This window comes from Pezoporus flaviventris, unplaced genomic scaffold (genome assembly GCF_033815535.1).
Source record: "Pezoporus flaviventris isolate CSIRO_AGI_PZ_B2104156 unplaced genomic scaffold, CSIRO_AGI_Pfla_v1 ptg000066l, whole genome shotgun sequence".
NCBI classification, from domain to species: domain Eukaryota; kingdom Metazoa; phylum Chordata; class Aves; order Psittaciformes; family Psittacidae; genus Pezoporus; species Pezoporus flaviventris.
In genome coordinates, this window is record NW_026892614.1 from 26,435,845 (window position 1) to 26,451,581 (window position 15,737).

Consider the following 15,737-nt stretch of genomic DNA (forward strand, 5'->3'; position numbering starts at 1 on the left):
ACACCCTGTGGTGCCACATCCATACCTGCCACAGTAATAATCCTGGGGGGAGGTGGGGTGGTGGTGGTGGTGGGGGGGGAGGGTTGAGCGAGGGGGATAGGCTGCACCAGCAATAAGTAAGAAGCCGAGAAGGGGTTTCTCTTTGTAAGTCACTCTTCATTTCTCCCTACCCTATAGATCCGTGTCTCCCCTTCCGCGGCGACTCTGCCAGCGGACAGCTCGGCATCCCGGTTCCCCACAGGGTTTTGGTGCCGGGAGGGGGAAAGACTCCTCCCTCCCTCGGCGGAGAGGAGGGGGAATTGCAGCGGGGTCTCCCTCCACTCAGTCGCTCCGGCTCCGCGCCCGAGGCGGACCCGCGCGATGCCGGGGCCGCGGGCAGGAGGCTCAGAGCGGCGGGGCAGCGGTGGCGGCAGCGGGGGGGTCCCCGCGGCCGAGACGGTGAGTGTGGAGCGGCGGAACGGGAGAGGGGCGCGGGGGTGAAGGGTGATGCTGGCGGGTGCTGGGGGGTCTGAGTCGTTGAGCCTGGCTTAGATTTGGTCCAAAGCAAAGCCCAAGGCTTCTCTTGCCTAACTCTATGCATCCTCTTCCCCGAGACACTGGACCAGTTCCCTTCTCCGGCTCGGCCGGTTCCCTCTCCGAGCGGCGGACCGCCGGGCACTAGTTATCCTAAGGAAGGGGCCGCGGGAATCGGGGGCTGCCAGGGCAGGATTGTCAGGGGTCAGGCAAACGCGTAGCCCCCACCTCTTGCCAGAGACAGGCTGCTTCATGATAGCACTGCGGGGTCAAACTGCTCAGGCACCGCTTTAGGGCAGCAGAGTCCTGGGAAACAGAGCAAACAGAACTCAGCCCTCAGCCACGAGTAAATGGGTATTGGCTGAAATGAAACCGAAGCGTTTCTTGGCTGTATCTGTCTGAGGGAGAGTTAAAGAGGGCTTTTTGTTGTCCTCATTGTTATTCTCGTTATGGAGAGATTTACCATCATTGCAAGGGACATGTTTCCCATTAGTGCACGCTGTGAACTCTGTCCCGCAGCACCTGGTTAGTCTGGTGTGAGCCCAGGACCAAAGCCTGGTCCCGGGGGGGGGTGTCTCAGCTGCAGCGATCGCTCCTGTCAGCAGGGAGAGGAGCCCCGGCCACCAGCCCATCGACTGCGGGGTCAGAAGGGACCGTTACATCATTTAGTCTGACCTCAGACAGTGGCGAGGTGCTGGCTGTGGAACAAAAAGATAATTGCTGGGACTGAATCTCTGCACCGAAACGCGGCATTTCCTCATGCGCTTCAGCTCTGACAGACTCTGCCTTCCACAGAACATGAGATTATTGGCAGGTTCTCACTGCGTTAATCACTTACACAGAGAGGCATGGATTACACATAACAGTTTCAGAGCTTCCAAATATAAAGCCTGGAAGTGTATTTTACATACCAACTGATCTGGTTTTCCATTGTTCCTCCTGCTCTTTAAAACTAGGGCTGATAGCAGAAACCGAGTCTCTTTTCCAATAAGAGAGCGTACTGGGGTGGTGTGTGTGTGTGTGTGTGTAAGAAATAGTTAAGAGGAAAAAATCTCAAGTAATAGTTACATTCTGTTTGAATTTGTTAAAATAACCAAAATTACAGATAAGCATTTTTTTCCTCTATCTTCATCCCATTTCTTTCTTTTTAACCTCTCCTTGTTTCTCTATTTCTGGTGAGAAAGTAGGAAGAAACAAAAAGAAAAGAGTAGGTGACTATTTTTCAGGAAAGTCGGGATGCTGACTGCCCAGAGAGCAATTTTCACTGAACTTTTTTCAAAGGTAACCCCTCAATATACATTGAAACAATGCTATTTTCTTTGGACACGGCACAGCTGCAGCACTTGCACATAGCATGAGGCTGGATCTTTCTTTCTGCACTTTGGTGTTCAGTCTTATCTTCTCTTCCAGTTTTACAGAACTGGCCCCCCACTGTTTTACTTATGCCTAGTATGTTTTCAGACTACCAGTGGTCTCCAAAACCAGAAGACAGTACTGACTAAAGCTCCTTAACTTACATCTTGCTTTCTCTTATATTAACAATGTACATAAATCCAGTGCAATGGCACGGGAATGGAGTATCACAGGAGTGCAGTGATATACTGGGACATGATCCCAGGAGACAGGAAGGCTGTATCACCTCCCCAGCCCCATACATCATCCGCCAGGCCAGTGCACCATCTGCTGCAAACCAGTGGGTCCTCCTGGGAGCTTGAGAAATCCATGTTTACTGTGGATAGTCATGGATATCCAGCTTGCATGGTGCGGGAAGAAAAGGGATGACAGTGTTTGTGGTTAATGAAGTCCAGTGCAAAGCTGTGTGCCACAGTAATTTATTACCTTGGAGAGCAGGAGCATGGTGCCAGACAAATAACCAGCCCCTCGGGAGGGCAGGACATCGGGAAGGCAGGACCAGGAGGAGAAGAGGAAGACGAGGAGGAATCTCCCAGTGCCATAGCTGCTGGGGACAGCAGCAGTGCCCAGCAGAGTTTGTGGGGGGGATTTGTCACAGCTGGCTCTTAGAGAACCTGCAGCAGGGCCCCTGCGGGGGCTCTTAATCACACTGATTGCACAATCAACAAAGAGAATCTCACCAGTCCCCATAACCAGGCTGTTGGCTTTTAAACCTCTTCGGATAAAAATCTGTTTCTTGCTGCGCTTTAGAAGTTCAGAGCAACTGTGCTATCTCCAGCGTTGCTAGTAGAACAAAGGAGCTTTGAGAAAGGTTTTAATATAGACCAGCTCAAGGCAAATTCCATCCTGGTTTATTCCATATAGTACTGGAGCCACTCCTTGGAATGGCTAGCTTAAAGTGAAAGTCCTTATTTCTGAGGAACTGCTCTCTGCCCACACTGATTCAACCAAAACCAGACATGTTCCTCTTCCGTGTATTTATAAGTTCTTTCCCAGCCCACCTGACTGAGCCAAACCAACCCCTCACCATCCGGAAGTACCTACAGGGCAGCTCTTGTGGGTACTGCTGAGGGCCACAGAGCAGCAGGGCACAGGACAGGTCCCAGCAGGTACAGAGGTGCCCTGGTCTATGGGGGACAAAGGAGTAAGGCAAAGCTCATTTAAAGCACTAATTTCCTCCCAGGAACCCTTTTTCCTCCTGTTTTTTGGTGGTCTGATATGCCAGGCTGGTCACAACTGACCCTTCCTGAGCCTCCTCCGCAGGTGCACATGCATGATGTGGCCAGGGGCAGTCCCTGGGAATTTCGGGGTGTGCCCTGGGAAAATCTGGTCAAGGGAAGGCAGTTTTACCTGCCAGCACTCCTCCTGGAAACCCCCCCGGGCTCCCTTTTCTGCTTCTGCTTCTGGTGTCTCGTGGGATTTGGTTTAAGAGATCACTTAATGTGAGCCGTGTGAAATTTCTGTGTTCGTACGAGTGATGGATTCTCTAAGGAGGAGAAGGAAGGACATGGCTTTGCCATTTCCACAGGGGTTGGCTCCCAGTGTCATGGAGGCGGGGGGGTGGATGGGGTTGGGGGGGGGGGTGGGGGGGGGTGGTGTGAAAAGGTTTTTAGTTCACCTTTCAGGATTGTAGAAGTAGGTTTTGTAGATGTGAGTGTATTTCTGAAAGTCTCAAAGAAACAAAAGTCCAAGGTTTTAGAAATGGGTTTAATTTTCAGCTAGTGCTGGTCCTTGCATGCTGAAGTCTCTCCAGGTAGCAAATCACATCCTTTCATCTCTGAAGGAGGTGACACTTTGAAAGGCTTTCCAAATGAGCAAACCCAAGAGACATGTTTGCACCTATAAACCAGCAGCATGTGGTTAGTCTCTCTGAGGAAGAATGACTGAACTCTGGATTTTCAGGTTTTTGGTGGAGTGCTTTGAGCTTACGAAGGAGTTTTGACTTCTCTGCCAGTTTTACAAAGCAAATCATTTGGTGCCGGGGTTGTTCAGCACTCTCAGTACCCTCTATCCCACCATAATGTGCAGAGAAGGACAGTTTTTAGGCTCTTTCTTGTTTTCCTGGGTAAGGTTGAGTCTTCAGATAGTTCTCCTTATGGGTGCCTGGGATGGAGCCCTTATGTGGTGCATGCAGATGATTTCATTAAGCAAGTGGATCTGAGTAAAGACACCTGAAATCCTGCCATCTGCAGATGCCTTCCTTGTGTTGTCTGCTTTGTGTCTCGAAATGAGAGCAGGTTCCAGGGCAGAGTAAGAAGGGCTAGAGTTTAACGTGTGGCAGATACTGCAATATATATAGATAATAGATAATGCAATGAAACAAGAAAAGATTTCTGTTAAATGGAGGAAACCCCCTGAAGAGAGAAAGTATGATGTAATTGATAGTCAATACATAAATAGCATAAATGAGTTCAAATTCTCCAGCCCTTGGAGCACAGGGCAAAGTTAATTTGTGTTCTTTGTACCTGCTGCAGTCTTTCATTAAAAATCATATGTAGTTTTTTTCCACCAAAGTAGCAGCAACACTTAGGAATAAAGGTTTTCTTCATGATAACACGTTTGGTTCAATACATCAAATGAAAATGACCATCCTCCCCATGTCAGTTGAAGACCAAACACAAAATCTGACAGGCCTAAGTCTGTCCAGGTCCGGGTTTTGCACCACCAACCTGACACTGGCTTTGTCCACCTGTACTGGCTTTTTATGGGATTTCCGAAGAGGACAGGGAGGTTTTACAGGGAATCACACAGGAGGGTGGGGAGGGGGTGGTGTTCCCAGTAAAGATGCACAGTATCCGTGAAGAAGCACAAAGGCTTCCCAGATGTCTCAGCAGTCCCAGAGGGCCAGTGGGGTCAGTTCATGGAGCTCTTCTTGCTCTGATAAGGACTCAGGCCAGAAGGAAAAAATATACAGACTTTGTGGGAACTTTTGTGCAAACTCTTCTAACAAGGCACTAATTTAACTTTTAAAGCCATAAAAACTGACTGCGCTTCCACATGGAAATGGCCAGTTCCAAGACCCTGGACCCTGGTCAAGTAATTTATTGCTTTTACCTGAAACATGTCACATGTACTGGATTCATTCTCCACAGTTCAGAACCTCCCACTTCCCAGATTCAGTCCTTTGCTACTGAATCTCGATAGGCAACCTCCCACCCCAACCAGACAGGATTTGTTTCCAATTCACCATAAGGAGAATCGCCTAGAAGCCTAAGGAAGAGAATTATTTGGAAGGACTTCTCACCAGTCTCAGCTGGCAGTCAGCATGCTCCTACAGATGACAAGCATCAGAGCTGGGTGAATTAAGGAAGATCTGCACCTCATCTCCACTGCTGGGCCTGGGGCCCTGCTTCCCACCTCTGCAGAGGCACAGAACTACCACTGACTGTCCCTCACCAGAGCTGCGTCTGCTAAAGCACATAACCCTGCTGCAAAGCATGACGGGTCCTGCAGGGCCCATCACAGCTTCTCACCCCACAGGGGTGACACTTGGGTTTGTGCCTCAGCCTCTCAGGAGACCCCCCAGCATCACAGCCCAGAGCCAGGTCTTACCCTCCCTTACATTTGCAGTGAGAGGGGGAACATCGGGTCTGGTATTTTCACTGGTCCCAAAATGTGTACTTTTGTACACACAAAACTTGAAACACATTGCTCATTTAAACTATGCTGTATATAGTTGAAATTGTGGCAGCTCTAGAATAACAGGAATAACAGTAACAGAAATAATTTGCTTTACACTGGTTCAGAGGAACAAACCTGTCCTTCCCCTCTTTCTTTGCCCTCCTGGTGACACACTGATCCAGACACCCTGAGCATCGTGCTGCCACCAGCCATAACCCACATCCCCACCCCGGGTGGCAGTCAGAAGGTTGCTTTTCCCTGAGCATCCCCCATCTCCCCTGCATACAGCATGCCTCTGGCTGGCTCTAGGTGGTTCAGAAGTGGTTCCTGGCCGACCTCTCCTTGCCGCTTGCTGGCAGACGTTGTGCCAGATTAAGAAAGTGGTGTCTGGCCTCCCACGTGCAGCTTGTTTGGGAGTCTGCTCTGAAGAGTGGGTTTAAATGGAGGCAGGATGACAGACAACACTGACAGCTCTATAAGCTGATACAGCAGAGCTCGTGATATGAGGAAGTAAGCTGGGGAGAAAGCAGACCTATGCCTGGGTCAGGATTCATCCTCACTTCCCCTGCAGTGTGCAGCTGTCACTCTATCACCAACCTGGTGATTTATCCTGGTACTGCAAACAAGCAATGGGCAGACCATGCCCCTGGAACATACCATACTTTAAATTGGAGCTGGAGGGCAACCCCCAGGCTGGAGTCCTGGTGGGATCAAGTATGAGGACAGCACCCTGCAGCATCTGAGGAGAATTATCTTTCCCCAAAACACATTTAACTCCCCATGCTCTGCAGTTCTACCAGGACAGCAACATGGGCTTTGTCACATACTGACCTTTGTCGAGCAGCTGGCTTCAGAAGAGCTTCTGGTAATAATGAGTCAATGTTTATCAAAAAAAAGTCCTGCTGCCTGATATCAGACATGTGCATAATAAGCAATGTCAATGTTAACTTCTCTGGCTTCCAGTTGTGTATTTTAAGGTATTTGTCAAAGTTAGCCAGCAAAAATGGCCATGGTAGTGCAAGCCTGGGGACAACCATTGCATTCACAAATGAGCTCCTCTGCAGGTATGAAGCAGTGTCACCTACTCCTGCCATGCAAGCTCTCAGTGCAGAGAGGCCACAGGAGTAAAAATATACCAGTGTAAAACTGGCATAAACCACTTATAAATCATCATCAAATATTCCAGTGTCACTCCTTTCACTGTTCCTAGCAGAAAGGGGGTTTCTAGTATCTCACCGCAGTGCTGCTGCAGCTGACCATGTGTACAACACCTTTCCCTGCAATGAGAGTGAGGTGGCTTCTGCTGCTGCTTTACTTTTCTCTGCTCATAACAACCAGAAGCATTGTCCATCTCCTCTGGGAAACTGCATTTGCTTTGGGTTACACAGACTGGGGCACCATGGGGATGGTCTCATCCAGCTCAACTTCCTATCACACTTCACAGGCTTGGTCCCGACATCCTCCACCACTTTCCTGGGCAATGCCTGATCACCTTCTCTGTGGAGAAATTTTTCCTAATATCCAATCTAAATCTCCCCTGGAGGGAGCTTTGTGGGAACTTTGCTGGATGATGGAAACTGATAACAAACTCATTCTCATTTTCAGCCCCTCAAGTCTGTTCCTTCCCGACGGTCTTCAGCACCATCACTCTTATTCAGCAAAGGTTTCAGCAAGCCATGGTTGCCTTCACCCAGGTAGGTACCTTGTGCGCCACATACAGGGTGTCTGCACAGATGTTTAACACCCAGGAGCAAGGTGATATACTTTAGCTTGCCTATGCATATATCCTGTGGTGCTGCCCTCCCACCAGGACTGTGTGAGCCTGCAGGAGCTCAGCCTTCTCCTCCCATCTCTCCCACCCCATAAGAAGGGCTGCCAGTGCTGGCTCTTTGTTCGTATTAGTTTCTGCCTATGCTGTTGAGAAGCCTCCACTGGCAGTTTCCTCTGCAGAGCATTTTGATTCTTTGCTTTCCAGCTGTTTTTCTTTCTTCTGGGTAGCAAAGCCTATAAAACAGGCAGAAGCTGGCTGTGATAGCATTTACGGCCTTATTTTGCTAAAGGTCACGGCTTGCCTAGCGAAGCCAATGTTAAATTTCTGATGATGTTAGTGTCAGTGCCTCCTTCCTTCATTAAACTGATTTCCAATACGCAGAGGAATGCTATCATTTGAACTGGAGCTACTTCACTGCAGTGCCCTGCAGACTCCCCTTCTATCCTCTAATAAACTCAGTCAAATGGCACTGCCGACAGGGCACGGTGGTGTTGCAAATAGGCTGCTTATGTGTTAAAAAAAAAGCTTGCAGAATAAAGACAGGAAGGGCAGCAGTATCTTGGGTCTTCAGGTAGAAAAGTCTGAGTCCTTGAGCATTCCTTGCTTTGGGAATGGGGAAAGTTGTGCTGTACAAGCACTTGCAGTTAATTATTCTTCAGTTACATGTTTCTTCAGAGGGAGCACATATTTTGCATTCGTTTCTTGACATGAACATCAGGAACTGTCAGACTGTGAGAAAGGCTGAGTTTAACACTTTTCCTTTTGCTGGAAACATTCCTGATTGAAGTCTGTGCAGCAGCTCTGTGTGACACCTCCTGGCTTGCCATACGGCTCCATCTCAGAGCCCAGAATCATCCTGCAGCCTTTGAGGGGGAAGGGTGTGTGGCTGGTGGAACTCAAATACTGAACCGGTGCCAGGACTCACAGCTCTGTTTTCCTTGATGCCACAATCTACTGGGTGTTACAAGCCCTACAAACTCCAGGAGCCTGCAAGGAAAAGGAGCTGTTGATGTCTCTATAGGAAGGAGACAGCAGCATCCCTGTGTTGTCTGGTGATGGGTGATCAGCTGAAGGGGCAGTTGTGCCCCCTTTAACCTTGTGGCCCTGCCTCCTCCAGTCTCTGGCTTTGGCTTTTAGAACTCTATCTGTGAGAGCAGACCCAGCTGGGCAGGAAAGTGGTCCCAGTGCCTCATCCACTCTCCATGCACAATATGGGTCCTCCCTCTTGTTTCTGCAGGAGTCAGCATTTACCAAGAGCACAGAGCTGTGATCCACACTGTTGCTGGTGCCATCAGCTAATTTGCAGCTGGTGCCAACAGTTAATTTGCTGTGGCCTGTGTGTATAGGGGAGGGAGGTGTGCTCTGGCAGTCTCCCCTATTTCCTACCCATCCAGGCAAAGCCAGTTTAATATCTGGGCAGGGTAAGCAAATGTCAGGTGCGAGCACTGGGCTGCCCCTGGAAAGGGAGGGAGAGGGCAAGCAGCAGCAGCAGCAGAAATAGCTCCTGGGCCGTGGGTTTGTCTGCACTCCAGGAGTGGAGCTCCTGGGGCGGGGCAGGGCAGAGCAGGAGCTGCCACTCCTCCAAGCAGTGGTCCAGGTGTATCTGCTGCCTCCCTTTGCCCCAGATCTTGCCTCCTAGCTGCCCAAGCAGCATTGCTCTCCAGGCAGCGTGGGCAGGAGAGCTGTGATGTTTTTCACTCTCCCAGCAGCTCACCCCCTGTGTGACCACCTGCTTTGCCTATCCCTTGAGCTGGTGCTAATCCTGCTGAACAGCCTGGGCAGAGCCCCAGCTGCTCCATCAGCACCTGCCTCACCGCACTGATGGCCACAAAGGCCTTGAGTCAGCCCATCTCCCAAAAGGAAGTATCATTTCCACTGAATACATTAGAGTCAATGAACACACAACAGCTCTGAGGTGCAGAAGAGGCTCATGTGAAAGTCAGCTTCCTTTGTGCTGCACACACCGTTTCTCCCCAGGACCTCCCAGCCCTGTGGCCAAGCCACTGGTGGCTTCACTGTGATATGAAGCAATAGAGAAGGCCCACAAAGCCCTACAGGAAGAGCCTTTTTTTTTTGGTCTGTGATCAGCACAGGTTAATCAGCCTTTAAATGAAAAATGTCTTCAGTATTCTGGAAAACACTGATATCTTCTGCAGTGCTCCAGACTTGCTGCCTGCAGACATGGCTGGAGCATCTGAACCTGCAGAAGCATAAGCAGAAAAGTCTCTACTACATAGAATCACAGAAATGTTATGGTTGGAAGGGACTTTTGGAGATCATCCAGTCCAACCCCCATGCCAAGGCAGGGCCACCTACAGCAGGTTACACAGGAACATGTCCAGGCAGGTTTTGAATGTCTCCAGAGAGAGAACTCCACAACCCCCCTCAGCAGGCTGTTCCAGTGCCCTGTACCCTCAAAGATGTTCTTCCTCATGTTGAGGTGAAACTTCTTGTGTTTTAGTTTATGACCATTGCTCCTCATCCTGCCACTGGGCACTACTGAAAAGAATCTGGCACCATCCTTTTGATACCTGCCTTTGAGATGTTTATATGCATTAATGAGATCCCCTCTCAGTCTTCTCTAGACTAACCAGGCCCAGCTCCAGCAATCTTTCCTCAAAAGATGCTCCAAATCCTTGATCGTCTTTGTGGACCTCACTTAATAGCAGGAAAATTGTCATAAATTGGAATTGTCACAAGGAACTCACCTTCATAAAGCTGTCACCTGTCAGGATTCAAAGCAGTCACAGATGCAATATACCCTGAATTTTTCTGTGCTGGTAATAAGCTATACAAATACCACAGAACATTTACTAGAACATTATCTTTCATAGTCACCGTACAGTGAGGATGAACTTCCACTGGAGGTGAAAGCCTTTGTGGTCTGACTGCCAAACCCATGAACCATGTAGTCCTGATTGTTCTCGGTGTAAATGGTGATTTTCCTTTTTCCCTACAGAGGTTCACAAACTACCTGACTGTGCTAATGCCGGTGATTGTAGTAACTGAAGTCAGCTCCAGAAAACTGATGGGTTTATTCATCTTGCAGATTCAGCTACCTAGAAACTAGTTTCCTCCAGCTCTCAAACCAATTCCTGGTTGCAGTGGCATGCAGGACATGCTTAATCAACTAGTGCAGATCCAGACTTTGACTGAAGAGTTAGCTTGTGAGATAAAGTCACTGTAGTGTCTTGTTTCTGGATCTACTGAGCAATTATGAGCAGCATTAGAAAAAGGTAACATAAGCATACTCCTATGCTTACTTTGTGGTTATGAACTGACACGCCAATCCTTTGGGTTTGTTGGAAAACTAGCAATGACAAACTTCAAGAAGTAAATAGGGCAAACCTTTTGGTTTAAAACATGTCCTCCATAGCAAACCGAGATCCTGAAGGAACATATTCCTTGGGATGTTGTCTAGAGGACATTTCCTGACAACTGATGCTTATTTTTGTACCAGGTATATTCTTTGTATCTTCTGTACCTCTGAGACTGAGTTTGCATGTTGCTCATTGGGTGCTAACTCCATTGCCCACTCCTGGCAGGGAAGACATTAAACAATATGCATCCTCTTCAAACACTGATGGGGACAGGATTCCTACCCCAAAGGTTTTCCACTGGGTTTTCCAGTGAGGTCATTTTGGAGAACTCAGTGGACCCAGACCACTTGCCATGACCGCAGAGGCAATTGCAGAAGATGAGCAGAGCAGTGTACTGAAGATGACACTCAACTGGGCTGACGAGAGTGAGGCAAATCTGATCTGCAGCTTTTATCGTGACATTGGGAAAGTAATTTAATTAACCACTGTCTTGATTTCCAGCCTGATAGTGAAGCTAGCACTGCATTTCCTTACAGAATCATTGGTTCTGGGGGCTTCTTCACACTGATAGAACAAGGAGTGGGGGAGCTTGGGCTCTGTGTTCTTTTCTGTGTTGTCCTGGCTCCTTCCCCTGCCCAGGCAGCCAGGTCCAAGCAGGGAGGCACAGTATGTACCGAACTCTCCTACAGAGATGCTGGATCCTATCCAAACACTGAAGATCTGATTCCTGTCATCATGCAACCACATTTAGTTGCCTTCTTTTTCCCCCAGTGGTGTGACAGATCTGCCTTGCCAAGCTGAGAAAGCTCAGGGAAATGTCTGCAGAGATGCAGAGGGGGTGAATCATGCAGAGTCTGGGGGCTGACAGCAGAGACCCACGTGTGGAAGGCTGTGGTTAAAGGAGGTAGGAGGGTGTCTCGCTGGCCACAGGACTGAATTGGGCAGGTGTAGATGAGTCAAGTGAAGCTTGTGGCAAAACAACCTCTCTGAGGGTGAAATCAGTGAGGTTGTGGGTAACAGTAAGGACTTTTATGGGTCAGATCAAAGCTTCGATTTCCTTTCTGTACCCTCCTGCTACTTCTTGACATTCATGCTGCTCCTGCCCTTCACTTTTCTTTCACTTCTTTTGTCTTCTTCCATTTTTCATCCTTTGTGTGCTCATGTTAGCTGAATGCTTTAGCTCTCTTGTTTAACCAGATGATCACTGTGATTTCCCTTTCACAGGCTGACTGATGGGAAAATAATGAGTAAAAATATAACATTATCATAGCACCAGCTGTGTGGAAGCAGAGTGGGCAGGGTACAGCTCTTCAGGGGAAGAGCGGGCATCCACCCCCTGCTCTGGGGTGATGACCTGGATCATCTTCAGCATGGTATTCGGCCTCTGCACCACAAGTCCCCATCTGTAACATGAGGTTAATAATGCTGCCTTTCCTCGTGGGGATGTGGCGAGGAAAGCAATAGTTAACGACTCAGCACAGTAATGTGGCTGATCCATTTGGAGGTAGATATAAGGCAATCAGGAGCTGCAGAGACCCGGGGCAAACCCACAAGATGAGTTTTTTTAGGGTAGGACTTGTCCCTTTATTAACTGTTGGCATAACAGGACTCTGATCCATGCAGGACCTCTCTTTTTTTTTATAATACAAGTAACAAGTGAAAGTACTTCATATTCATTGAGAGCACTTTACTTGAGAAAGAGTTCTGTGAAAACAGGCTATTTATAAACACACAAGTAACATATTCAGCTTTGCATGCAGATTAGTGCAAAACTGTTCATAGAAACTGTTCTTATGAGAAACTCAAGAGTTTGGCTGATATTATAGAAGGTGTCTGCTTTCTTTGTAATTGTTAGGTTTTTCTTGAAGAAAAACCCAATACTAAAAATATCACCCAAACTAAAGAGCTTCTCAATGGGAAAACCTTGTCATAGTTGTTGATAGAGACCTTAAAGCTTTCATTCTACCTGTTTTCTAACTTTCATGTGAACTCTAGAAGCTTGGGCTGCATGACTCCCCTTCTTACTTTTAATAAATTACAGGCCCATGCAAGTTGCAATCCAACTTTATTTAATGAACACCAAACCCAGGGTTTTCACACCAGGAAAGCTAAGCACGATTTGAAACAATATTGCCCTCCCAATGACTGATCTTAACACACACGTATGTGTGGTTCCAAAACCAGTCTCTGGGGTCTGTGATTGGATTAATTTGATGGACTGAAATGGGAACTAAGGCATCTCCTGTGTAAGGGTCAGCCCACAGCAGGATGGCCTCCAGAGCCACACTGCTGGAGGCAAGAGGCGTCCAAATTGCAGTGGACTAGCGCATCAAGGTATACATGCAGGTTTAAGATGACTGGAGGGACTTCAGGTGTTATTGCCTTGTTCCTACTTATTGCTATTCCCTGTCTGGAAGTTATAGCCAGCAGCAAAGGCTAGTGGGTGGGATCTCACAGCTTGGGTACCAAGTCTGCTGCTTCTGTATTATGGTGCTGAGTGGTGGGGTTTGAAGTAAGCTGGAGATATCCCCCTGGAGAAAACCTGGGAGCACTTGCTTGCTCTGTTTTAACTGCAGATTGATGGGAGCAGGATGCTCATCAGTTGGCCAGAGACAAGCAGCATCCAGCAGCAGCTGCTGCCCTCCCAGAAACTGAACTGTACAGTTATTGCACACAGGGCAGAGTTTGTGCTTCCACCAACACACCTTGCTTAAAGCAGTAAAACTGTATTATGTGTTCAAGCCATTCAGTTGTAACCAGCTAAACAGCTGACAATTTCATTTCTAAATGAAACTCCTAGGCAAGTCAGAAAAGGTTTTTGTTGACCTTTCTGCATACACACAGCTATTCCCACCTATGTGCTGCAAGAAATGTGCAGGGGCAAGTGCAATGTTGCTACTGGACTCATCTAGGACTTAGCTGAGTCCAGCAGTACTGCAGACATCTGGACAAACTTTATCCAGACACAGCCAGCATTCCTTGGCACTTGCAGGATGCTTTTAGAATACAGGATTCTGCATGCTTTGGAAAAATGTACCTAGAAAGGAGAGCCTATAGAAGGCCTTAGAGGGATGGGGTCTTCAGCACTGTGGCCCTGTCAAAAGACCAGAGTGAGAAGAGATAGCCTCAAGCTGAGAGATGCGCTGATGAAAATCAGGAGCATTTCACTGCAGGTCTCTGTGGAGGCTAATTAACACCCATGACAGATTACATCCTGTCTGCTGGTGGAAAGGAAATACGCTGTGGGCGTCCCAGGGCTGACATTCATGCCTGGCATTTTCCCCATGCTGCCACAGTGAGGTGGGCAGCACAGCCGGCAGTGTGCTGGTGCATAAAACACTGACACCCGACTGGGATGTGGGGTAAGGAGAAGCAGCATTGCCGTGATGGGGGTTGCAGGCTGACTGGGGGTACTTGCTGCTACCTACTTGATGCCTACCCCTAGTCCCTTCTCCCTCAGCAGTTTTGTGCATGGCGTTTGCTGCTGCACTTGGCAATCTTGGAAAGGCACATACACATACAGGCCATTAATGCACAGGAGAACCTGTGCTCCTGAGCCTGCCAGGAGCTCTGGTAACCCTGGCCATTGCTGGTGATGCCTTCAGAGCCTCCAGTCAGGACTTCCCCATGCGCAGCAGCATGTGGCAGCCTGCAGAGCTCTCCTGCCACTAGAGCAGGACTTGTTGGGGCATCATCTCTGCTAGCAAATGGGGTGCTCTTGGGGACCTTCCTCATCACTGGCACAGGATCAGACTTCTCAGAAGGTGTTCAGGTGTTCCCAGCACAGTTCTGCCTGGGGCCAGCCCGCTCTTGCCAGCAGCTCCTTGGCACTATCTGGAAGATGGCATGAGCTGACTGTATCCAGCAGGTGGCTTGGACAAGGTCTCCTTGCTTGGCAGGGCGATAGACTTGAACAATAAAGACATGGGCTGCCCTGCACTAGGTCATGCCAGAACCAAGCCATGCAATGTGCCAGCACTGTCACAGCCTGTGCTTGGTGTCTCCCCAGTCGTTGCACTAGGAAGGACCATACTCTGCCATAGGCCAAGGGCAGGGGCAGGACCTGGCCACACTGCCAGTGCACCCGTAGTCTCTTTAACTGCCTTCCCCACACAGCAACCCTACTTTGCCCCCATTTCTTTCATAGGTCACACCTGGGTGCAAGATTGCCTGGTGCTATCAGAGCGTTTGGGAACAGCACTGCCTACGTCCTGTAGCTGGGGCTGCCCTGTGCAGCATCTCAGCCCTTGAGAGGGTTTCACAGGATGCACAGGACAACCCGGGCTGCCCACAGTGCTCTCCCCAGTGACAAGCTCCAGCAACGGTAAGTTGCAGGGCTGAGCTAAGCCGAGCAACACTCACCCTCCCCCAACTCAGGTGGGGCTGAAGTAGTGTCTGTTCCCTGGGAAAGAGCCTTTGGCGCTCACCAAAGCTGGGAATGCTGTGCAGGGTGAGATGGCTCCAGGTTTGTTTGGAAATCAGCTTCAACCCATGCCATGGTGTCAGCCTGTCATGAATGGAGCCAGAGGGTTTCCACTCACCTGCTGCCTGTGCTGTCACATTTGCCAGGCTTTTAAGCCTAGACACACAGTTAACCAGTGCCTCTTCTCCCAGGCAATCTTCTGCTAGCCAGGCCCAGGAGCACTTAGCACCCAGGTTCAGCAGAGAAATGGTGCCTGCACCACATGGCTGTGAGTGACCCAGAAGGGCTCTGTCCTTAAGAAAACCAAGACTGAAATGTGTAAACACACTCAGACAGCTCTTACTGCTTCAGACTCCTACTGCTTCTACTCTTTGTCCCATCCACACACCACCTCCCACAAACGGCGAGTTCTACTTCAGTCTCCACAAAACCAGTTAATAACAGTTAAATGTCAACCAAAGCAGCAGAACCTTTTCAATTCTGCAGCAGCCTGGAGCTCCCTGGTACAGCACACAGGGGCTCTGGAGGAAGCAGCGCATACCGTATGTGTGGGTGCGCTCCTCTCGCTGCACAGGGCATTACTGGAGTATCACTCCTGCTTCTCATTCCACACGTGACGCTGTCAGCTGCTTTGCAGGGGAAATGGCATGAGCCGAGTCGTGAGCGACTGGGAACA

The 15,737-nt window shown here is 49.1% G+C and overlaps 1 protein-coding gene across 1 annotated transcript in view; it reads left to right on the forward strand.

The window, feature by feature from the left end:
* The first annotated feature begins 360 nt into the window (after window positions 1-360).
* Window positions 361-15,737, forward strand: part of TAGAP (T cell activation RhoGTPase activating protein) — a 44,444-nt gene continuing 29,067 nt past the window's right edge. The window contains exons 1-2 of the mRNA XM_061470887.1: window positions 361-438; window positions 7,153-7,241. Coding sequence (XP_061326871.1) covers window positions 361-438; window positions 7,153-7,241 — 167 coding nt within the window. The remainder of the gene's footprint in view (window positions 439-7,152; window positions 7,242-15,737) is intronic.